The sequence below is a fragment of the Drosophila suzukii genome, chromosome X (genome assembly GCF_043229965.1).
Source record: "Drosophila suzukii chromosome X, CBGP_Dsuzu_IsoJpt1.0, whole genome shotgun sequence".
Classification (NCBI taxonomy): domain Eukaryota; kingdom Metazoa; phylum Arthropoda; class Insecta; order Diptera; family Drosophilidae; genus Drosophila; species Drosophila suzukii.
In genome coordinates, this window is record NC_092084.1 from 13,404,772 (window position 1) to 13,428,155 (window position 23,384).

At 39.3% G+C, this 23,384-nt stretch overlaps 2 protein-coding genes across 2 annotated transcripts; one reads left to right on the forward strand and one right to left on the reverse strand.

Moving 5' to 3' along the window:
- The first annotated feature begins 13,195 nt into the window (after positions 1-13,195).
- Positions 13,196-23,342, forward strand: Chsy (Chondroitin sulfate synthase). The gene is made up of 6 exons (XM_017086901.4): positions 13,196-13,987; positions 16,763-17,618; positions 17,944-18,084; positions 18,143-18,308; positions 20,804-21,217; positions 21,545-23,342. Exons 2-6 carry the CDS (start codon positions 16,854-16,856, stop codon positions 22,552-22,554), a joined length of 2,496 nt encoding a protein of 831 aa, XP_016942390.2. The 5' UTR covers positions 13,196-13,987; positions 16,763-16,853; the 3' UTR covers positions 22,555-23,342.
- Positions 18,357-20,333, reverse strand: Alp11 (Alkaline phosphatase 11). Its single transcript, XM_036820479.3, has 2 exons — positions 18,991-20,333; positions 18,357-18,636 (listed from the first exon to the last, which is right to left on the reverse strand). The coding sequence occupies exons 1-2, from the start codon at positions 20,246-20,248 to the stop codon at positions 18,392-18,394; spliced, it is 1,503 nt and encodes a 500-aa protein (XP_036676374.2). The 5' UTR covers positions 20,249-20,333; the 3' UTR covers positions 18,357-18,391.
- Positions 23,343-23,384: the final 42 nt, after the last annotated feature.

Genomic DNA, 23,384 nt, shown 5'->3' on the forward strand with positions numbered 1-23,384 from the left:
GCCGGGGGGTATATGCACTTCTATGGATGGCGGGAATTCTCTATTTAGCCTGCTCAATCAATTGGAACTGCAGAATGATACTTGCAAGATCTCAGCTAAGTTTGGGTAAACACAGGTATGTATCTTATCCATTCATTTAGATAATCAATCACTTCTAATGATATTGGAATTCGAGGGATTCCATTAACAACACATGGAAAAATGCAGTCGATGGATTAAGATCTATATAGCAAAAGCAAGTATGTACCATTTTTAGTGATTACCAAGCTTTTTTAATCATGGTTTACTTTTCTTATCTTTTAAGAATTAAATAGTATATTAATTTTGAGTTAAATTAATTTTTACACAGTTGTTATTTTAATTTAAAAAGAATTTTTCAGAATTTTTAAGAACTGATTTCAAGAATACTTGTGTAACATTCGCAGGCCTATGCTGAGGGTGCCCACGACTTCGGTTTGAGTTTAGTGTCAGAATTCGATACTTGATTTATATATGATACCAGCAGCCAGTCCCCCAGCCACCCAGCCACCCCCACTTTCGCCCCCCGCGAACAGGGAAACATGTTTCAGTGCCAATTGCATGCAAATCGTATGCGATTGCAGCCGCCTTTGAGCCAAACCAAACACAAAGCCTCCGAACGGGGATCGCGGATCGCGGATTGGGGATTGGGGATTGGGTCCGATCTGGTCCGACTGGGTCGCTATATGTCTCTGCTTCTGTACCGATCTCCTCCTTTTCCCCAATCTCCACCGCCGACTGCCGCGGGGCTGTGTAATTGTAACGCAACAATCAAAATCAATTGCTATGTAAATAAAATTGCAAATTAAATTACAAATTGATTACCTCACTGAGTCATTAATTAAAAAAACTCAAAGCTGAATGGGCCGAAAGATATGAAGACCAGTGCTGCCATTTGGATATTTAAAGGGCTGAAATATAAGTAAACAAAATATTGACAAAAATACCTATTTGTGTCGCTTTTCAATCATTGTTGAGCCAAATAAATGCGTACAGTTTTGAGCAGCTTGCTTCAATTGCTATCGATCCCTATCACTTTAAGGAAAATTTATTTTTTGACACATTTTTTCATTTTTGGTAGTTTTGGTCAAAATACTCATTTTTTAGTGGTTTTTCAGTCGTAGTTTAGCCAAATCAAGGCGTACAGCCAAAAGACCGACAGTTTTGAGCAGCTTGCTTCAATTGCTATCGATCCCTATCACTTTAAGGAAAATTTATTTTTTGACACATTTCTTCATTTTTTGTAAGGGGGTAGCTCGGTTTTTTTTGAGATTCAGATTTTGGTCAAAAATATTCATTTTTTTACGGGTTTTTCGGTCGTAGTTTAGCCAAATCAAGGCGTACAGCTAAAAGACCAACAGTTTTGAGCAGCTTGCTTCAATTGCTATCGATCCCTATCACTTTAAGGAAAATTTATTTTTTGACACATTTTTTCATTTTTGGTAGTTTTGGTCAAAATACTCATTTTTTAGTGGTTTTTCAGTCGTAGTTTAGCCAAATCAAGGCGTACAGCCAAAAGACCGACAGTTTTGAGCAGCTTGCTTCAATTGCTATCGATCCCTATCACTTTAAGGAAAATTTATTTTTTGACACATTTCTTCATTTTTTGTAAGGGGGTAGCTCGGTTTTTTTTGAGATTCAGATTTTGGTCAAAAATATTCATTTTTTTACGGGTTTTTCGGTCGTAGTTTAGCCAAATCAAGGCGTACAGCTAAAAGACCAACAGTTTTGAGCAGCTTGCTTCAATTGCTATCGATCCCTATCACTTTAAGGAAAATTTATTTTTTGACACATTTTTTCATTTTTTGTAAGGGGGTAGCTCGGTTTTTTTTTAGATTCCGATTTTGGTCAAAAATACTCATTTTTTAGTGGCTTTTCAGTCGTAGTTTAGCCAAATCAAGGCGTACAGCCAAAAGACCTACAGTTTTGAGCAGCTTGCTTCAATTGCTATCGATCCCTATCACTTTAAGGAAAATTTATTTTTTGACACATTTTTTCATTTTTTGTAAGGGGGTAGCTCGGTTTTTTTTTAGATTCCGATTTTGGTCAAAAATACTCATTTTTTAGTGGCTTTTCAGTCGTAGTTTAGCCAAATCAAGGCGTACAGCCAAAAGACCGACAGTTTTGAGCAGCTTGCTTCAATTGCTATCGATCCCTATCACTTTAAGGAAAATTTATTTTTTGACACATTTTTTCATTTTTTGTAAGGGGGTAGCTCGGTTTTTTTTGAGATTCAGATTTTGGTCAAAAATATTCATTTTTTAGGGGTTTTTCGGTCGTAGTTTAGCCAAATCAAGGCGTACAGCCAAAAGACCGACAGTTTTGAGCAGCTTGCTTCAATTGCTATCGATCCCTATCACTTTAAGGAAAATTTATTTTTTGACACATTTCTTCATTTTTTGTAAGGGGGTAGCTCGGTTTTTTTTTAGATTCCGATTTTGGTCAAAAATACTCATTTTTTAGTGGCTTTTCAGTCGTAGTTTAGCCAAATCAAGGCGTACAGCCAAAAGACCTACAGTTTTGAGCAGCTTGCTTCAATTGCTATCGATCCCTATCACTTTAAGGAAAATTTATTTTTTGACACATTTTTTCATTTTTTGTAAGGGGGTAGATCGGTTTTTTTTTAGATTCCGATTTTGGTCAAAAATACTCATTTTTTAGTGGCTTTTCAGTCGTAGTTTAGCCAAATCAAGGCGTACAGCCAAAAGACCTACAGTTTTGAGCAGCTTGCTTCAATTGCTATCGATCCCTATCACTTTAAGGAAAATTTATTTTTTGACACATTTTTTCATTTTTTGTAAGGGGGTAGCTCGGTTTTTTTTTAGATTCCGATTTTGGTCAAAAATACTCATTTTTTAGTGGCTTTTCAGTCGTAGTTTAGCCAAATCAAGGCGTACAGCCAAAAGACCGACAGTTTTGAGCAGCTTGCTTCAATTGCTATCGATCCCTATCACTTTAAGGAAAATTTATTTTTTGACACATTTTTTCATTTTTTGTAAGGGGGTAGCTCGGTTTTTTTTGAGATTCCGATTTTGGTCAAAAATACTCATTTTTTAGTGGTTTTTCAGTCGTAGTTTAGCCAAATCAAGGCGTACAGCTAAAAGACCGACAGTTTTGAGCAGCTTGCTTCAATTGCTATCGATCCCTATCACTTTAAGGAAAATTTATTTTTTGACACATTTCTTCATTTTTTGTAAGGGGGTAGCTCGGTTTTTTTTGAGATTCAGATTTTGGTCAAAAATATTCATTTTTTAGGGGATTTTCGGTCGTAGTTTAGCCAAATCAAGGCGTACAGCTAAAAGACCGACAGTTTTGAGCAGCTTGCTTCAATTGCTATCGATCCCTATCACTTTAAGGAAAATTTATTTTTTGACACATTTCTTCATTTTTTGTAAGGGGGTAGCTCGGTTTTTTTTGAGATTCAGATTTTGGTCAAAAATATTCATTTTTTAGGGGTTTTTCAGTCGTAGTTTAGCCAAATCAAGGCGTACAGCTAAAAGACCGACAGTTTTGAGCAGCTTGCTTCAATTGCTATCGATCCCTATCACTTTAAGGAAAATTTATTTTTTGACACATTTTTTCATTTTTTGTAAGGGGGTAGCTCGGTTTTTTTTTAGATTCCGATTTTGGTCAAAAATATTCATTTTTTAGGGGATTTTCGGTCGTAGTTTAGCCAAATCAAGGCGTACAGCTAAAAGACCGACAGTTTTGAGCAGCTTGCTTCAATTGCTATCGATCCCTATCACTTTAAGGAAAATTTATTTTTTGACACATTTCTTCATTTTTTGTAAGGGGGTAGCTCGGTTTTTTTTGAGATTCAGATTTTGGTCAAAAATATTCATTTTTTAGGGGTTTTTCAGTCGTAGTTTAGCCAAATCAAGGCGTACAGCTAAAAGACCGACAGTTTTGAGCAGCTTGCTTCAATTGCTATCGATCCCTATCACTTTAAGGAAAATTTATTTTTTGACACATTTTTTCATTTTTTGTAAGGGGGTAGCTCGGTTTTTTTTTAGATTCCGATTTTGGTCAAAAATACTCATTTTTTAGTGGCTTTTCAGTCGTAGTTTAGCCAAATCAAGGCGTACAGCTAAAAGACCGACAGTTTTGAGCAGCTTGCTTCAATTGCTATCGATCCCTATCACTTTAAGGAAAATTTATTTTTTGACACATTTTTTCATTTTTTGTAAGGGGGTAGCTCGGTTTTTTTTGAGATTCCGATTTTGGTCAAAAATACTCATTTTTTAGTGGTTTTTCAGTCGTAGTTTAGCCAAATCAAGGCGTACAGCTAAAAGACCGACAGTTTTGAGCAGCTTGCTTCAATTGCTATCGATCCCTATCACTTTAAGGAAAATTTATTTTTTGACACATTTCTTCATTTTTTGTAAGGGGGTAGCTCGGTTTTTTTTGAGATTCAGATTTTGGTCAAAAATATTCATTTTTTAGGGGATTTTCGGTCGTAGTTTAGCCAAATCAAGGCGTACAGCTAAAAGACCGACAGTTTTGAGCAGCTTGCTTCAATTGCTATCGATCCCTATCACTTTAAGGAAAATTTATTTTTTGACACATTTTGTCATTTTTTGTAAGGGGGTAGCTCGGTTTTTTTTGAGATTCAGATTTTGCTCAAAAATATTCATTTTTTACGGGTTTTTCGGTCGTAGTTTAGCCAAATCAAGGCGTACAGCTAAAAGACGGACAGTTTTGAGCAGCTTGCTTCAATTGCTATCGATCCCTATCACTTTAAGGAAAATTTATTTTTTGACACATTTTTTCATTTTTGGTAGTTTTGGTCAAAATACTCATTTTTTAGTGGTTTTTCAGTCGTAGTTTAGCCAAATCAAGGCGTACAGCCAAAAGACCGACAGTTTTGAGCAGCTTGCTTCAATTGCTATCGATCCCTATAACTTTAAGGAAAATTTATTTTTTGACACATTTTTTCATTTTTTGTAAGGGGGTAGCTCGGTTTTTTTTTGAGATTCCGATTTTGGTCAAAAATATTCATTTTTTACGGGTTTTTCGGTCGTAATTTAGCCAAATCAAGGCGTACAGCCAAAAGACCGACAGTTTTGAGCAGCTTGCTTCAATTGCTATCGATCCCTATCACTTTAAGGAAAATTTATTTTTTGACATATTTTTTCATTTTTTGTAAGGGGGTAGATCGGTTTTTTTTTAGATTCAGATTTTGGTCAAAGATATTCATTTTTTACGGGTTTTTCGGTCGTAGTTTAGCCAAATCAAGGCGTACAGCTAAAAGACCGACAGTTTTGAGCAGCTTGCTTCAATTGCTATCGATCCCTATCACTTTAAGGAAAATTTATTTTTTGACACATTTTTTCATTTTTTGTAAGGGGGTAGATCGGTTTTTTTTGAGATTCAGATTTTGGTCAAAGATATTCATTTTTTACGGGTTTTTCGGTCGTAGTTTAGCCAAATCAAGGCGTACAGCTAAAAGACCGACAGTTTTGAGCAGCTTGCTTCAATTGCTATCGATCCCTATAACTTTAAGGAAAATTTATTTTTTGACACATTTTTTCATTTTTTGTAAGGGGGTAGATCGGTTTTTTTTGAGATTCAGATTTTGGTCAAAGATATTCATTTTTTACGGGTTTTTCGGTCGTAGTTTAGCCAAATCAAGGCGTACAGCTAAAAGACCGACAGTTTTGAGCAGCTTGCTTCAATTGCTATCGATCCCTATCACTTTAAGGAAAATTTATTTTTTGACATATTTTTTCATTTTTTGTAAGGGGGTAGATCGGTTTTTTTTTAGATTCAGATTTTGGTCAAAAATATTCATTTTTTAGGGGTTTTTCGGTCGTAATTTAGCCAAATCAAGGCGTACAGCTAAAAGACCGACAGTCTTGAGCAGCTTGCTTCAATTGCTATCGATCCCTATAACTTTAAGGAAAATTTATTTTTTGACACATTTTTTCATTTTTTGTAAGGGGGTAGCTCGGTTTTTTTTTAGATTCCGGTTTTGGTCAAAAATACTCATTTTTTAGTGGTTTTTCAGTCGTAGTTTAGCCAAATCAAGGCGTACAGCTAAAAGACCGACAGTTTTGAGTAGCTTGCTTCAATTGCTATCGATCCCTATCACTTTAAGGAAAGTTTATTTTTTGACACATTTTTTCATTTTTTGTAAGGGGGTAGCTCGGTTTTTTTTTGAGATTCCGATTTTGGTCAAAAATATTCATTTTTTACGGGTTTTTCGGTCGTAATTTAGCCAAATCAAGGCGTACAGCTAAAAGACCGACAGTTTTGAGCAGCTTGCTTCAATTGCTATCGATCCCTATCACTTTAAGGAAAATTTATTTTTTGACACATTTTTTCATTTTTTGTAAGGGGGTAGCTCGGTTTTTTTTGAGATTCAGATTTTGGTCAAAAATATTCATTTTTTAGGGGTTTTTCGGTCGTCGTTTAGCCAAATCAAGGCGTACAGCTAAAAGACCGACAGTTTTGAGCAGCTTGCTTCAATTGCTATCGATCCCTATCACTTTAAGGAAAATTTATTTTTTGACACATTTCTTCATTTTTTGTAAGGGGGTAGCTCGGTTTTTTTTGAGATTCAGATTTTGGTCAAAAATATTCATTTTTTTACGGGTTTTTCGGTCGTAGTTTAGCCAAATCAAGGCGTACAGCTAAAAGACCGACAGTTTTGAGCAGCTTGCTTCAATTGCTATCGATCCCTATCACTTTAAGGAAAATTTATTTTTTGACACATTTTTTCATTTTTTGTAAGGGGGTAGCTCGGTTTTTTTTGAGATTCAGATTTTGGTCAAAAATATTCATTTTGTAGGGGTTTTTCAGTCGTAGTTTAGCCAAATCAAGGCGTACAGCTAAAAGACCGACAGTTTTGAGCAGCTTGCTTCAATTGCTATCGATCCCTATCACTTTAAGGAAAATTTATTTTTTGACACATTTTTTCATTTTTTGTAAGGGGGTAGCTCGGTTTTTTTTGAGATTCAGATTTTGGTCAAAAATATTCATTTTTTAGGGGTTTTTCGGTCGTAGTTTAGCCAAATCAAGGCGTACAGCTAAAAGACCGACAGTTTTGAGCAGCTTGCTTCAATTGCTATCGATCCCTATCACTTTAAGGAAAATTTATTTTTTGACACATTTTTTCATTTTTTGTAAGGGTGTAGCCGGTTTTTTTTGAGATTCAGATTTTGGTCAAAAATATTCATTTTTTACGGGTTTTTCGGTTGTAATTTAGCCAAATCAAGGCGTACAGCTAAAAGACCGACAGTTTTGAGCAGCTTGCTTCAATTGCTATCGATCCCTATCACTTTAAGGAAAATTTATTTTTTGACACATTTTTTCATTTTTTGTAAGGGGGTAGATCGGTTTTTTTTTAGATTCCGATTTTGGTCAAAAATACTCATTTTTTAGTGGTTTTTCAGTCGTAGTTTAGCCAAATCAAGGCGTACAGCCAAAAGACCGACAGTTTTGAGAAGCTTGCTTCAATTGCTATCGATCCCTATCACTTTAAGGAAAATTTATTTTTTGACACATTTTTTCATTTTTTGTAAGGGGGTAGCTCGGTTTTTTTTGAGATTCCGATTTTGGTCAAAAATACTCATTTTTTAGTGGTTTTTCAGTCGTAGTTTAGCCAAATCAAGGCGTACAGCTAAAAGACCGACAGTTTTGAGCAGCTTGCTTCAATTGCTATCGATCCCTATCACTTTAAGGAAAATTTATTTTTTGACACATTTTTTCATTTTTTGTAAGGGGGTAGCTCGGTTTTTTTTGAGATTCCGATTTTGGTCAAAAATATTAATTTTTTAGGGGTTTTTCGGTCGTAGTTTAGCCAAATCAAGGCGTACAGCTAAAAGACCGACAGTTTTGAGCAGCTTGCTTCAATTGCTATCGATCCCTATCACTTTAAGGAAAATTTATTTTTTGACACATTTTTTCATTTTTTGTAAGGGGGTAGCTCGGTTTTTTTTGGGATTCAGATTTTGGTCAAAATTCCTCATTTTTTAGTGGTTTTTCAGTCGTAGTTTAGCCAAATCAAGGCCTACAGCTAAAAGACCGACAGTTTTGAGCAGCTTGCTAGATATGCTAACGATCCCTATCATTTTAAAGAAAATGTTTTTTTTGACCAATTTTCGAAAATTATGTTTTGGTATTCAGATATTTGTCAAAATACGATATTCATTTCAATTTGTTAAAAATGCGATATATGAAATATGGATTCAAATTGAACAAGGAATTCCTTATTGCTGTTTCAATTATTTTTCCATTTGCTATTACTGGCTAGTAGCAATGATAAAATATAAAGAAAAATACTGCCACTGGAAATGGGCAGGCCGATCGAAGGTAAGGTCTCCATTTAACAAATGCTCCAATTAGCGTTGTGGGCGACTAAGAGGCGGGGTCGGTGGTTCAGTGGTTCGGTGGGTGGTTGGTAGGTGGGTCACTTGGTTGCAAGTCGAGAAAACAAATGTCGGGCTGGGCACTAAAACCAAAAACAGGAAGGAAGTCTGCAACTTCGTTTTGGTGAAGAGTGAATTCTCTGAAAGAAATTGTTTAGCGAAAAACACGTACAACTTTAAATATAAAATATAAATTTAAGAACAAAAATATAAATGGTTGTAACTTCTTAAATATATTAAATATAAATAATGCCTAAAAAATGCAATTACAAGATAGGAATGCATTTAATATTACATTTTTAGGCTTTGGAGAGTGTTGTAAGTTTTTTTTTTTTAGTCTTATGATATTTGAATAGATTTATAAAGCGGAAGATCTCGAGGAGGTAGATATTGCAAGGGTATATGGATCGGAGCCAGAAACCGGAGCGTGATCACTGACTGGCATAGCCGACGTCATTGTCGTTGGCACGACATTTGGTTAAATTATGGCCAGCACAGCGCCCGGTGACCAAACGAGGACAGTTTGCGCCGACTTTGTATCTGTAAATCTGTATATATACATATATATATATATATATGTATCTGTATCTGGGGCTGACTTTGTATCTGGCTGCGACTTCGACTGCGACTTCGACTATGACTATGACTATGGCTTGGCTCTACTTGTGGGTCCAGATTGAAGCGGCTTCGATTGTTTTGGCCGTGCCCAGGCGCTCTGTCAATCACCAGGTGTGGGGGCGGTTTGGCGGCTTTATACAGATATATATATGTGTATAAATATTGTCCCCCCCCCTAAAAAATACAATATACATATAGGGAGGCGTGGCCCGACCCCAAAAAGCCATTGCTACTTGCTGTTGTTGTCTTTCATTAGTCGTGATTAGTTTTCAAAAGGAGCACAAAATGCACAAAAATTGGCCATTTGAGCCTGTTGTTTATTTTGCCCGAAGTTTTCATTTTTTGGGAATATAAGACTGGGGCTACAGGTTGGATCAAAATATACATATCATATTATACACTAGTTATATAAATTTATTTTTTTAATATTTTTAAAATCATTTAATGGTTACATGTTATGGATAATATTTCAATAATGAACTCATCTTACTATTAAACATTTTTTCGGATTAAGATAAGCATATATTTTTTAATTTTCTATAATCTTTTACTTATCCAATTTAATGGGTATCTGGCAGTCTAGCAATCCTCTCTGCTCCATTCTTGCATTTTTTGTTTTCTTAATTCGAAGTCGCGCCACGCGCCACAAACAACGACAAAAAAATAACAACGGCAACACAAACACGCCACTTGGACTTGACAAATTGCGAGCAACGTTTACAATTGAAACAATTTAATCAAACAACAAGCAAAAGTGGCAACTGCTGGGGGGAGGGGGGATGGTGCAGGGAACAACACGGTGGCAAATCAACAGAAAACGACGCTGAGTTGCACATTTCGTTGCCCCACTGTAACTGCGGCAGCAGCAAAAATAAATACATAAATAAATGGGCGAAAATAAATAATCGAGAGTACAAAATGCTGACAAAATATATGGATAGTAAGAGACCGATTTCCCAACCAGAGAAGGTGGGTTCGAGTTTTAAGAACTAGGGTTTTAAAGAGTTTATCTAGAGACAATTAAGTAAGTACTATAAAGGACTATACTAAGATTTTCTTTGTTTAATGATTTTTTTACCATTTGCAAATTAAATTAATTCTTTAGAACCATTTAAAACACAAAATTGATACGAAAGGATTTCGCTTGAATGAAAAGCCAACAATAAAATCATCAACCACTTCATAAGTTTTAATTGAATGGGTGAAAATAAATTGTAAAATGACTTCCCCGCTATTTCTAAATAATTATAAAATAATTGTGATGGCCCAGTCAATGTAATTCACCGCAAAACAGTTAATATTCTTAAGCATGTTAAGTAGATAATTAAGCCATCAAGTGGTTTGCTCGACTTAATCGTATCGAGAGGCTAAAACTAGCCACATTGTAACTGGTTCAGGCGATTGAATTAATGGCTGATTTGACCCCCTTAACCCATTGCTGCCCCCAGGTTGTTGTTTTTGTATTTATTAACATACTAACTAGAGATGTATAGACAGAAATTAAGAAATGTATTGTAGTTAATTATTATAATTAAAATTCAAAGCAAATATATAAACTATGGGACTATCAAAAAATCTAAAACCTACATTTTTGAAAATTTTAGATTGGACATTTTATTGACATCCCAATCGAATGGCATTTTTGCCAGTTGCAATGGAAATCCCTTTAATATTTATGGCATCATGACGCACGTCACTTGGATTGTCATTGTGTGAATGGATATGGAAATAGAATTGGAGATCTGGGGAATACACCTATATATCTGAGTTGCCGATGGGCAAACACATGTCGAATGCTCCTGCCAGAAAAAAAAGAGGGTCGGAGGAAGAGATCGGGGCGAAGATGAATGATTAATGTGCATTTAATTGCCGGTTGGCCGATCCGATCAACTGAACGCGAAGAGGTTCGATAAACTAAACTGTGGGCTGCTAAATGTTCCCATTTATTTAAGATTAAATATATATGTACATATAAGCCGGCTACAAGCCAAACGACAGCAAAATAGATGGATAGATAAATAAATAAATAATAAATAAAGTAAACAACATCGCACCGATCGCGTCGCATTTGCATATCAACTTTTCGCATTAAATTCAATTGAAAGCTTTTCTCACTTTAGCATCATTTTGAAATTCAATGAGCCGCCCTCGCCCCCGCATTTCGTATATTTCCGACTTGGCTAATGTATTTATTGCCATTGGATGCGAGCACAAAATTTATGATGGCATTAGGCAAATGTTAAATGCAAAAAAAAATTCAGAACCTAGAAATGCAAAAAAATGTATAGTGTTAGTTGTAATTTACACGAAGCACAACATAACATAACCACCCCCTTGAATATTTTATCCACCGCTGTCAGTTTAGCTGGAACGCATTTGTATCTCATTCCAACTGCCATTTTTTATCCAGCATCAGCTAATGATAGCTAAGCGATTTCGATCTTGATGGATCGCTTTGGGGGCTGGGGACTTCAGGTGTATATTGTATATTGAAGGGAGAAGGAGTTACCCTCTATGGGGACAAATGGGATTGTGAAGGTCCTCCTTGCCAAAGCTAAAAGGCAATCAAAGCCTAAGGAGGCAATTATATATTCTAATTTTAAATCACAGCCACTAGTATTCACAATGCACTCAAAACTTAAAACTTACACTAAGCATTACTACTATTCTGTATTGAATTGTAAATTTGCTATAACGAATTTAATATTTTCATTCTGTTTTTGGAGATTAAACAATTTTAAAAATAATAATTTTGATTCTACCTATATAAAAATATTTACTTAAGGCTTTGTAGTTTATTCATTTAAAAGAAAGAGGATTTAAAATAAATGGATATATATTTTACATAGAACAGCGCCCACTAGACAGGTATTTATGCAACTACGATAGAAGTTTCTTCGCTTTATAATAGATGGCGTATTAAAATAATAATGTCGAAAATAAAAACTTCATTTTACATTTTCAAAATTTAGTAACGGTTTGTATGACATACTATACTTAAAAAAAATAACTTAATGATCATAGGCGCTTTTAAAATATAAAATTACATATTTATAAATAGCCACAAATTGCCATTCAATTTTAAAAATTATATATATTTTATAATTCATAAATCAAATGCAATTTCCAAGGCTAACATTTAAATGTTAATAAATATAAATAACCTATTTTATGAATTGTTTTTAAAATATTTTTAAATTTCCTAGAAGAGACAAATTGGCGACATGCGCCGAGTAGAATATTTCGAACGCTACCGCAACTTTGATTGTTTATTTTTTGCAAATTTTTTTTGCGAACTTTTTACCAATTTTTTATGAGTTCCGCGAACTATAAACCGGGAGTAACGAAGCAAGTAATTCCCGGCCACATGTTGCCATGACCACGCACACCACATGGCGAAGATAGAGATAGTGAGCGGAGCGATGAGCAAGCCACTCAACGTTCGGCTATCAGATACAGATACTGATACGCAGATCTCTCGGCAAACACACAGATACTCACACACACCGCCCAAAGATGCCGCAAACAAATAAAAGAGTGATTCGAATTTTTCACCATATTGTAGTTTTACTTTGGCTACAAGTTTGCCAAAGCATTTTTTGAATTTTACGGAATGGATTTTTAATTTATTCAGCAATTGTAAACTGTACTGAAAAACTTTGTTTATTAATCGAAACCAAATTTTTAAGAAGTTATTAAAAGTTTTTAAAAACTACTGCTAAAAAATTGATGATTTCTATTTTTACGGATATTCCTTTTTATATACAATTTAAAAAACATTAATTTTAAAATTTGGTTTATCTTTGGAACAAAAATCTTTAGATTTGTGATTAATTCGTTGCCCTATAATAACGAATTTGTTATGGAAACTGTATTACGGATGAAACAAAAATAAAATAAGAATATACAACTGTGATTTAATTAGGTAAAAATAATATCAGAAAAGGTTGAAAAATAAAAGCCTCATACACCTTAAAGAAAATATATAGGTTTTCCTTATTAGACATCGATTATTTTTCTCAGTATTTTTTTTTGCATTATGAGTTATAGAACGATCACTGTGATCGTTCGCTGGAATCACTGGCGCATCACTGGCGCAAGCAGAGAGCCGAAAGTATCTGAGAGATACTTTCGCAGCAAGGCAAAAGCAAAGGTGGCCGGGTGCGCTCACTCTCGCCGCAGCTCGTTGGCTGTGCGACTACTTTTCGGATGGATCGTATCGGATCGGTTAGTTCTTGGACGGAATTCAACGTTTTTCGACGTTTGTTCTTTGCACCGAGCCCAAAACGAGCGTGCTCAGTTAAAAAAAACAAAAAAATTATATTATAAAAAACGAAAAACGCAGCAAATTGTTAGATAAATTAATTCGCCGCTTGGAGGGAAAAAGTGAAATTGCATATTATGAAATTGGTTTAATTATTTTTTGTGCGTGTTTGCCAGAGCTTTATTATCTTTTTTTTTATTTTCGTGAATCGACCTTTGCGAACTTATCGTCGTAACCAGCAAAAAAACAAAAAAAAAACAGCAATGACAACAACAACAACGAGGGCTAATAATAATTAAACAGCGTGAGTTGTTGTATGCTCACTGAACTGTCGGTGTGTGCGTGACCGAGTATCTGTGAGAGCAACAGACTGTGTGTGCGAGTGTGTGTGTGTTGTCTTTCTGCGGAGACGTCCAATTGTCAACAGTCAACAGTTGCGTTTTGCGTACCCCTAGTCGAGATACTCCACTTGGCGGGGAAGATACAAAAGCAGCTACAGATACAGATACAGATACAGATCGCGCAACTCCCAATCCACTTGCACGCCCATAATATAGTACTTATAGAGTCGTAATACTCCCCGATCCGATCATCCGATCGATGCGAATTGCATGGGCCCAACAACCGGACAGCAAGAACACAGTAAAGACGAAAAAGGCGAAAAAGCGGAAAAAGTGCTAACTGTGCAGTCGACGGCAACTTGAGCGGGTAGGAACAGGTGAGTTAAGTATAGTATGTTAAGTACTGTTAAGTATTTCCATTAAGGTCGATACCTGAGGCCCACCCTCCTAAATATATGTTACTTCGAGCTGAATTGTGAGGAACGTGCTGGGATATGGGATCAGTGTTATCAATGAAACCAAAGTGGGGGCTATACTAGTTTCTATAAAATCATCATAGATAGTAAAAACTTTCTTTGAAAAGTAACACAACCAGAGACTTAAAATAAAATGAATCTGTTAAAATTATATACAGGGAATATTCTTTTTGTATTATTTATTTTTCCATTTATTGTATCTTCTTCATTGAGATCTAAAACTAATAAATATATATTGCCAAATTGGTGTTTGATACAAGAAGGAGGGCTAAATCATTATAATTTTATTATGCAAAAAAGAACCATTACCAAATTCGGCAGAAAATTCTTAAGAATTAATGAAGCACACATCTCACAAGAGTCTTATGACGTATGTACTTGGTATACTCCAATTAAAATAAGTATTGTATGCAAAAAGGACAATTAAGACAAATCACGTCTACTATAGCATGTTATCAAATTTATTCACCTTTAGAAATCTTTGTTTATTTACGATTACTTATTTTGTTATATATTTATTTATTATATTATATTTTTATATTATTTAACTCTTACTAAACGCAAGGTTTTCTGGCAAAAAACACTATCGAATCTCAGAAATCTCAGCCTCCGGCAAAAATGTACAGAGAAGCAGACTTGCTTAAATGCCTCAACTTGCTGTCAAGGTCCGAGAATCCGAAACGAGACTCGAACACTTGGGCATTAAAAAGTTCATTAAACGAATTCAGCGTCTGCCTGGATTCCTATACCCTTCCACCGGCAGCGCTGATTATTCTCAAACAGATAAGCCTAGGCGAAAAAAATTTCAATAAATCAAAGTAGTATTTAAACGCGGAACCTTATCTAGGAGAGGAAATCGACTGATAGTGGGGCCTTAGAAAATAAAAGTAGAGTTAAGATCAGTGCAGAAAGAGAGTTGCATAAGAGGCACACGCACAGGGGCGCAGTTAACCGACCACTAAGGTCGCACCTGTGCAGGTGACTCAGGGGATGGAGAGAAGGTCAGCTGGCGAGCAAAATGCTTGTGCGTCAAGACCATGCTAAACTACACTGAGAAAAATAATAGTCCTCATGGTACTAATAATACTCGGTATTATAATACTTACATTAAGGGTCTATTTCTCAATGTCAGGTTAACTTTTGTCAACCAGTTAAATTGTAGTATCGAAAAAATGAGTTATCCAATATCCCATTATATTGTGTGATAACAGACACTGTTAAGATTTATCGATAAGTCAATTTAACTCTTTGTTAACTTTATCTGACAGATAAAGAACTAAAAACTTAACATGACATTGAGAAATTGAACGTAAGTATGACTTAATGTTTAGTTTTACGATAACATTGAGATCTTCTAATGAAATGCTTATGGTTTATATCTTATTTCATCTTTAAATGAGCCATAACGAAAGGAATTTCGTAAATACCACCGCTTTTTTTCTGTTTGACTAAAAAGCAATAGGTGCCGAACTAATGGAATGGCAGCACCTTCCGTTTATTTCTAATGTGTGCTCCAGTTTACGTTTGCCGGCCTTTGATTTGTAAACCAAATAGTTTCCCAAGCTGTTTGTTTATTTAATTAGCATTTGGTTCTGTGTATGTGGAGACGATGGGGCCGACGCACTGGAGAAGCGGACTGTGAGATCCCCGAGACTCTTCGCGACTCTCCGCAAGGTGTGTCCGTAGCGCTCTACATTCCCGGACAGCCCAGTCGCATCCATCCAATTGCACGATGACCAATTTACAGGGGCCGCCAACGCAGTCGTCTCAATTTATAAATAGATCTAGATTCTCCACGGCACCCCGCTCGGTCTAGCCAGAGCGTTTATTTTCAATCTCAATCTCGGCTCAAGTGTCCGCGCCTCCCGAAGATCGACGCCCCGGTACAATCGGGGGCACCGGACACCAGTGCATACGAGGCTAATGGAAAACGATTCCAGGAAAACGCAGCACGAACTCAAATATTTGCGGAACCACTCAAACATCATATTTCGGTTTTACTCACGCATCGAGTTGGGATGGCAACTCGAATCATCATAGATGAAATTCGATTTCCAAGAAAATAGTTGATTTTATCATTGCTCAGGCAAGGTACTTTTGTTTATGGTCTTATATATCTTGAATTTGTATACATATATCTTGTAGAAAAGAACACACAAAATATTGAAATGCGGTTTCAGCTTCAAAAAATATATATGGTAATGCAGATATACCAATAAAATATTATAATTATAATCATTTATTTTAAAATATTTAATTTAGAATTTTGTATCACCACTTTTATTTACCCTCTTTCCCCAATAATTTACTTCAAAAATTTATATTGCATAGAGCATACACAGTGAAAAACTGCTGTAGAATTAAAACATGTTCCTTGTATATTATATTAAATGATGGAAAAGTTTATATAATATTAGGACTACAACTATTTTGATAAGCAAAATTTATTGAAAATTTTGTTTTTATTTTAAGGGGAAAATGATAATAGAGATATCATCAAATATGAATTTAAGAGTGGATATAGGTATATATATTTATTTTAAAAATGCGGTGTCAGTGTGGGCATATTTTTCCCAGCGTGGGCATAGGTCTGATCAGATGAGTAGTATTTCCTGCTGCCGCGGCACGTGCCATTAATTTACAGATCGCTCCCCTTTTTCTTTTTTCCACGCACAGAGATTCCCATGAACGGCGCCCACTGAACCTCTGCCACGACCACCGACCCCCGATTTGGATACGGACCATCCCGGACATAACCACATCCACGATGCTGCAGCACACGATGACGAAGCGCAAGACGCTGATCATCGCCTGCTTCGGGATCGCCCTGGGCCTCTGCATCGGCACCGTGCTGAAGAACTACCGGGCCCTGGAGATCGTGAAGCGCTGCAGCCTGCGTCCGACCAATCTCAAGTCGCCGGCGGAGATCATCGGCCTGCGGGAGGAGGATAGCATCCAGAACTCCCAGAGGAATCTCGTCTTCGTGGGCGTGATGACGGCCAAGAACTTCCTGGAGGGCAGGGCGCGGGCGGTGTACGATACGTGGGGCAAGGAGGTGCCCGGCCGGATGGCCTTCTTCAGCTCCGAGGGCAGCTACTCCGAGGATCTGCCGGTGGTGGCCCTCAAGAACGTCGACGATCGCTATCCGCCGCAGAAGAAGTCCTTTATGATGCTGTACTACATGTATGAGCACTACATCGACCGGTTCGAGTGGTTCATCCGGGCGGACGACGATGTCTACATGGAGCCGGCCAAGCTGGAGCGGTTCCTGCGCTCCATCGACAGCTCCAAGCCACAGTTCATCGGCCAGGCGGGCAAGGGCAACAGCGAGGAGTTCGGCCTGCTGTCCCTGGAGTTCGACGAGAACTTCTGCATGGGCGGTCCGGGGGTGATCCTTAGCAGCGAGACCCTGCGCCGCGTGGCCCCCCACATCCCCAGCTGCCTGAAGAACCTCTACAGCACCCACGAGGACGTCGAGGTGGGCCGGTGCGTCCAGAAGTTCGCCGGCATACCCTGCACCTGGAACTATGAGGTGGGTGTATCTATTGTAATATAATATCATCGTTTCAGTTTCACTATCTTAAGAAATATAAAAAACCAATAGATATATTCAGTATATTGATTTAATATTGAGTATATTGATATTAAAACATGTATTTAAAAAATGAAATAAGATATGAGATATAATACTTTCAAGGATATTTTCATATATGATCTTAACCAATATTTTCATATATGATCTTAAGATATTTCATTTTAAACTATACCATTTTAATCTTCAAAATATTTATTCAATATGGTTTCAATAATCTAAATATCCTTTGAAAAATAATGCCATATGGTTTTCCAACATATAGATGCAGTACATCCTGCGTCACAACTCAAGTGGCCGGAATGCGTACACTGGAAAACTGAAACGGAAGGAGATCCATAACGCCATCACCCTGCATCCCATCAAACAGGCGCCGCTCATGTACCGCCTGCACTCCTACGTCCAGGTGGGTCCTTAAAACTTATGGTCTTTAAATTCTTAACTCTTTTTATATATGATATCAGGGTCTGAAGGCCGAGGAGATGCGCCAGGAGTCGCTGCTCCTGCATCGGGACATCAAGCGGATGGCCAAGTACCTGGAGGTTCCCGACGAGAGCACCTACATGCTGCCCAGCGTCTCGCCGGAAAGCGATTCCAACAAGAGGCACTTTCAGGACCACAACATATTGGGTGAGTTACGAAACTCAGATGGGAGAAACATTAGGTATATATTGGAAATAACTGAAAACAAAAATTTACACATCTCTGGGAAATTAAGAAGAATCTGGATCTGCCTCTGTCTCTGTCTCCAGATCCTTGTCTTTATCCTGATCCTTGTCCTGGTTGCAGATGGTGACTCCACTGCCCAGGCAGGCGGCATAGCCCATCAGATGAGGCAGTAGATTCTGCTCCATGACGCCACCAAAGAGATGCGACTGGGGTCCCATTGCAAAAACGGCCACATCCTCTCCAGAATGCACACCCTTACGTCCATGAATATAGCTGGGTGTATAAGAGGCTGGATTTTATGAAATGAGAAATGAAAGATAATATTCATTATTAAGATATATAATATCATAGTAAGGCGTAGGATTATATAATATGTGAAAACAACATTTTACATCCCATTTCCAATGAAGATCGAGGAAAAACGAAGGCTTAAAAGTCATTTTGCATACAATGCAACGTCTAATCATCACTATTTTCTACACTGATAAAAATATTGACAAGAAATGATACTTGCTTTTATGCCTCGTATCCATTTGCAATGTTCAAAAATGTAAAAACTTTTTGTCCAGCGATTGAGACATGACTTTCTCGCCTTTCCTCTCGATATTTGCATTTTTCAATATTTAATGTACAGCTTACTCACTTGGACTCAGCGTCTTGCTGGGACTCTCCCTCCTGCCCTCCTTGTCCAGGCTCTGCCACTTGCCGATGGCATAGTTCAAGGTACTGTACGGCACTCCATTCAGATCCCGCTGCTGGGCATCCATGCCCAGGATCGGAGTTCCCCTCTTGGCATACCCCGCCATGCTGAGCGTGTGCGAATGATCGGCGGTGACCACCAGCAGGGTTTCCCGCGGATCGGTCATCCTGACCACCGCCTCCACGGCCGCATCGAACTCGAGCATCTCGTCCAGGGCGTAACCCACTCGCGTCTCATGGTGTCCATGATCGATCCGCCCGCCCTCGATGAACACAAAGTAGCCACTGCCATTGCCATCCTCCTGGGACTTTTGCTCCAGCTTCTCGATGGCCGCCGCAGCCATTTCACAGAGTCGCGGCTGCTCCTTGCTGGCGGCCAGGTGATAGGCCATGTGATTGTCACTAAAAACGCCCAGGAGGCTGCCCGTGTCATCCCCGGTGCAGTTCCTCAGCTCTTTCAGGGATCGCGCGAAGCAGCCATTCGGATTGTTCTCGTGCCATTGGGCCAGCAGATCCTTGCCATCCCTGCGCTCGTCGGCAAACTTTCCCAGGCCACCGCCCAGGATGACGTGCAGCTTCCGTCCCGGCTCCTCCTCCACCAGCTGGCGAGCGATCTCCAGCTCCTCGCCCCGCCGGCGGACATGGGCATAGGCGCCGGCGGGACTGGCGTCCGTTAGCCGGGTGGTGGTCACCACCCCTGTGGCCTTGCCCGCCCGCTGGGCCCACTGGAGCACCGACTCCACCCGCTCGCCACTGGCACTCTGGCCCACTGTGCCGCTGTGCGTCTTCACGCCGCCCAAGTAGGCGGTGGCCGTGCAGGCCGAATCCGGCGTCTGCTCGTCGATGCAGTACGTCTTGCTCAGTCCGGCGAAGGGAAATCGCTCCACGGCCAGCTGTGCCTCCTCGCCGCGTCCGCCGCGCCGCTGACCCTTGAGGATGCGGGCGGCCGTGAGGGTGGTGAGCGACAGTCCGTCGCCCAGAAACATGACCACATTCTTGGCCCGTCGGCTGTCGGTGATGGCATCCTTGGTCCTGGCCAAGCGTTCGCTTAATTGATCCTGCGCCTGGCGCATCCAAAACGACGGCAGCTGCTCCTCCGCCCGTGGATCTTGCTCCGCGGCGGTCAGCGTGTGAAAGAGGATGAAGGCCAGGATCATGATGAGGAGCAGCGTCCTCGGCACTATGAACACTTGGAGCGGCATCTCGACTCGGGTTTTCTGGCCTGGGGATAAGTGAATACGATCTGAATGTCTGCTGTCTGTCAGGCGTTCGTTTTAAAGGCCAACTCCGTTGGGGAATACGAAGTTAGCCCACCTGGGGCGTCTTTCCATTAGAACACATTAGCATGGGATTAGCCCAGTTCCGAGGCAGCCCATGGATATGGCAAGGCTCGGAACTCATGAATAAATTCATTTGGCTAAGGGGAGAAACTATTAGAGCTCTACATTTAATTCGAAGGTCGCACATTTAGAAATGCCTTCATTTTTTGAAGATACTATCTTATTTTTTTAGAATTTTGTAATAATTTAAACTGTTTTGTAGCTTTTTTAAAGGGATTTTGTGGTACAACAATGATAGATATTGATATTAATGAAAGATATTTTAAAAGTTTGTTGGTACTTTTAAGTAAAATGTCTTTGAATCCTTTATAAATCATATGTATATTGCAATTCTTAATACAAATACATATAGCTTAAATAAATATACTTATAATAGCTATTTAAATATTCCATAAATCATTTCTTTCCCTTCTGCAGGAATCAGTCCGGAACTGAATAAATTTGTGCCCGGCAGCACCGAGGACCTCCTGGAGTGGTCCTTCATCGCACGCAGCCTGTACTCGGCCACCTCGGCCAATCCCAAGCAGAAGATCGACTCGGCGATGCGCGAGGGCCTCGAGGACGTGATCACCGAGGTGATGGAGAACATCAACAACTATTCCCGGCAGCGGGGTCGCGTGATCGAGTTCCGGGAGCTGCTCTACGGCTACCATCGCCTGGACGCGCTGCACGGCCAAGATCTGATCCTGGACCTGCTGCTCATCTACAAGAAGTATCGCGGCAAGAAGATGACGGTCCCAGTGCGAAGGCATCTCTACGTCCAGCGGGCCTTCACGGGAATCTTTGTCAAGGAGTTCGACGAGGACTTCTACAATGTCACCCTGCAGCAAAGTGAGTCGATATCTTCTAGATATTATTATGTTTATTATATAAAACACACGGTGCTTTTTCAAGAATCAGTAGAACTCTTATCCATTTAATAAATTTAAATTTTCCAACTTCGGAACATTTTAAATGAGTCTAATACCATACTCTGTCTTTAAAAATGCATATAAAATCCTTAAGTGTTTTAAAGATTGTTAAATGATAAGATTATCGAGATAAACAAACAATATTAACATAAATCCATCTTAAATAGGAATTTTTAAAGGAGGGCGCCCCACCCTACTTAATCTAGAAACTGAACCCTTATATCATCCGCCACTTCTCCACCGACAGGTCTCCTGGGCAGCCTCTTCCAGAACGGAATGGCCCGGCTGAGCAGCCACTTCACGATGCCCAGCGGACTGCTGCCGCCGACGCAGGACAAGATCGTCTTCGTCCTGCCCATCGCCGGTCGCCTGGGTACCTTCGAGCGTTTCCTGCGCACCTACGAGCGCGTCTGCGTGCGCGGCGAGCAGCACTGTGACCTCCTGGTGGTGATCTTCGGTTCGCCGGACGAGCTGGGCGACCATCTGCAGCTGCTCCACGACCTGCATGCCCGGCATGTCTACCAGCAGGTGAACTGGATCCAAAGGAGCAGTGCCTTCTCGCGCGGCGTTGCCCTGGATGTGGCGGCCAGATCCTCGTACATCCGGCAGGAGGACATCATTCTGTTCATCGACGTGGACATGGTCTTCGAAGTGGAGACGCTGCAGCGGGTAAGGATGCACACGCAGCGGGGCAAGCAGGTGTATCTGCCCATTGTCTTCAGCCAGTACGATCCGCAGAGGAGGAGCGCTGGATCCGATGAGGGGGAAACCCCAAGGATCGACGATGAGCGCGGCTATTTTCGGCAGTTTGGCTTCGGCATATGCGCCATTTACAAGTCGGACATTCTCGACGAGGATATCAATGGATTCGACAAGGACATCACCGGCTGGGGCCTGGAGGATGTCAAGTTCCTGGAGAAGATTGTGCGGGTGGGCACCAGGCAGCGCGGCTTCCTGGCCAACACCGCTGAGCTGGCCATGGACTACAATGAGGCCGCCGAGCACTGGCGCAGATTGAGTGTGTTCCGGGCACCGGATCCCACGCTCGTCCACATCTACCACGACATCAGCTGCGACGTCCAGCTGGATGCCCCGCAGTACAACATGTGCCTGGGCACCAAGGCCAACTCCCTGGGCAGCACGAGGCTGATGGAGCAGCTCTTCCACAGCAGTCCGGAGAACGTCCAGTTTGCAGCCGACTTCAATCGCCAAAAGCAACAGCAACAACAGCAGCAACAGCAGCAGCAGGCCAGGTGATGATCGATCCAGATCCCATCCAGATCCAGTGATCCAGATCCACCAGCGATCCTGCCACATAGTATTATGCTAAATGTTTCCTAAATCAGTGCGTGTGAGTGTGTGAGCCAGCCGAAATGCCAAATCAATTCGTTAGTCCTTAATGCTAAGTTCTGATGCTATGTGCATGTATGGGCAGTGATGGGATAGAACAGGAAGAACTTGTAAACTAGTAGGATATAATATGCATAGGATACATAACCGATAAAAAATATTAGAAGCTTAAATACATTAAATATTTTCAAATATTATAATGACTCGTAATTAAAATGTAAACTCTAATATAACCTAAACTCCATAATGTTGTACATTTATCCATATTTCCAAAATGTTAATGATGTTAATGGAGAAGTTATTTTATAAAGTAATACCAGAAGGTAGATTGTACAATGTCATACAAAATGATAACAATAAAGAAAGTGTATAAATTATATTAGTAGATGCATAGTACTTCCAAGAATAATGAATTATTTTCAAATAAAACGAAAAGAATATTTTCAATTAAGGGGCTGTTGAAAAGAGCAACAACTTAAAGTTATAGCCCTTAGTTATATTAAGTGGATCCGAGTCTGTATAAAGGAAAGTACCTTGTATTCCACCTAAACACTTCCCATCACTGTATATAAATAGGTTGTTAATTAAGATAGTCAGAATGTTTAGAATTCTGTAGCATTTACAAAATGCATTATTAAATGTTTATGTATAATTAAGTAGAACCCTATTCAATAAACTTGATTATGAAAACTGTATTCCAATAACCTCAATTGCGTTGATCAAAAACATGCATTCAC

Excerpts from the sequence above, each read along its gene's own strand:
- Alp11 (XM_036820479.3), bottom strand. The coding sequence starts at position 20,248 with ATGCCGCTCCAAGTGTTCATAGTGCCGAGGACGCTGCTCCTCATCATG. Across the intron at positions 18,637-18,990 it reads CAGCAAGACGCTGAGTCCAA|CCTCTTATACACCCAGCTAT; the intron begins GTGAGTAAGCTG and ends CATAAAATCCAG.
- Chsy (XM_017086901.4), top strand. The coding sequence starts at position 16,854 with ATGCTGCAGCACACGATGACGAAGCGCAAGACGCTGATCATCGCCTGC. Across the intron at positions 17,619-17,943 it reads CCTGCACCTGGAACTATGAG|ATGCAGTACATCCTGCGTCA; the intron begins GTGGGTGTATCT and ends TCCAACATATAG. Across the intron at positions 18,309-20,803 it reads TCAGGACCACAACATATTGG|GAATCAGTCCGGAACTGAAT; the intron begins GTGAGTTACGAA and ends TCCCTTCTGCAG.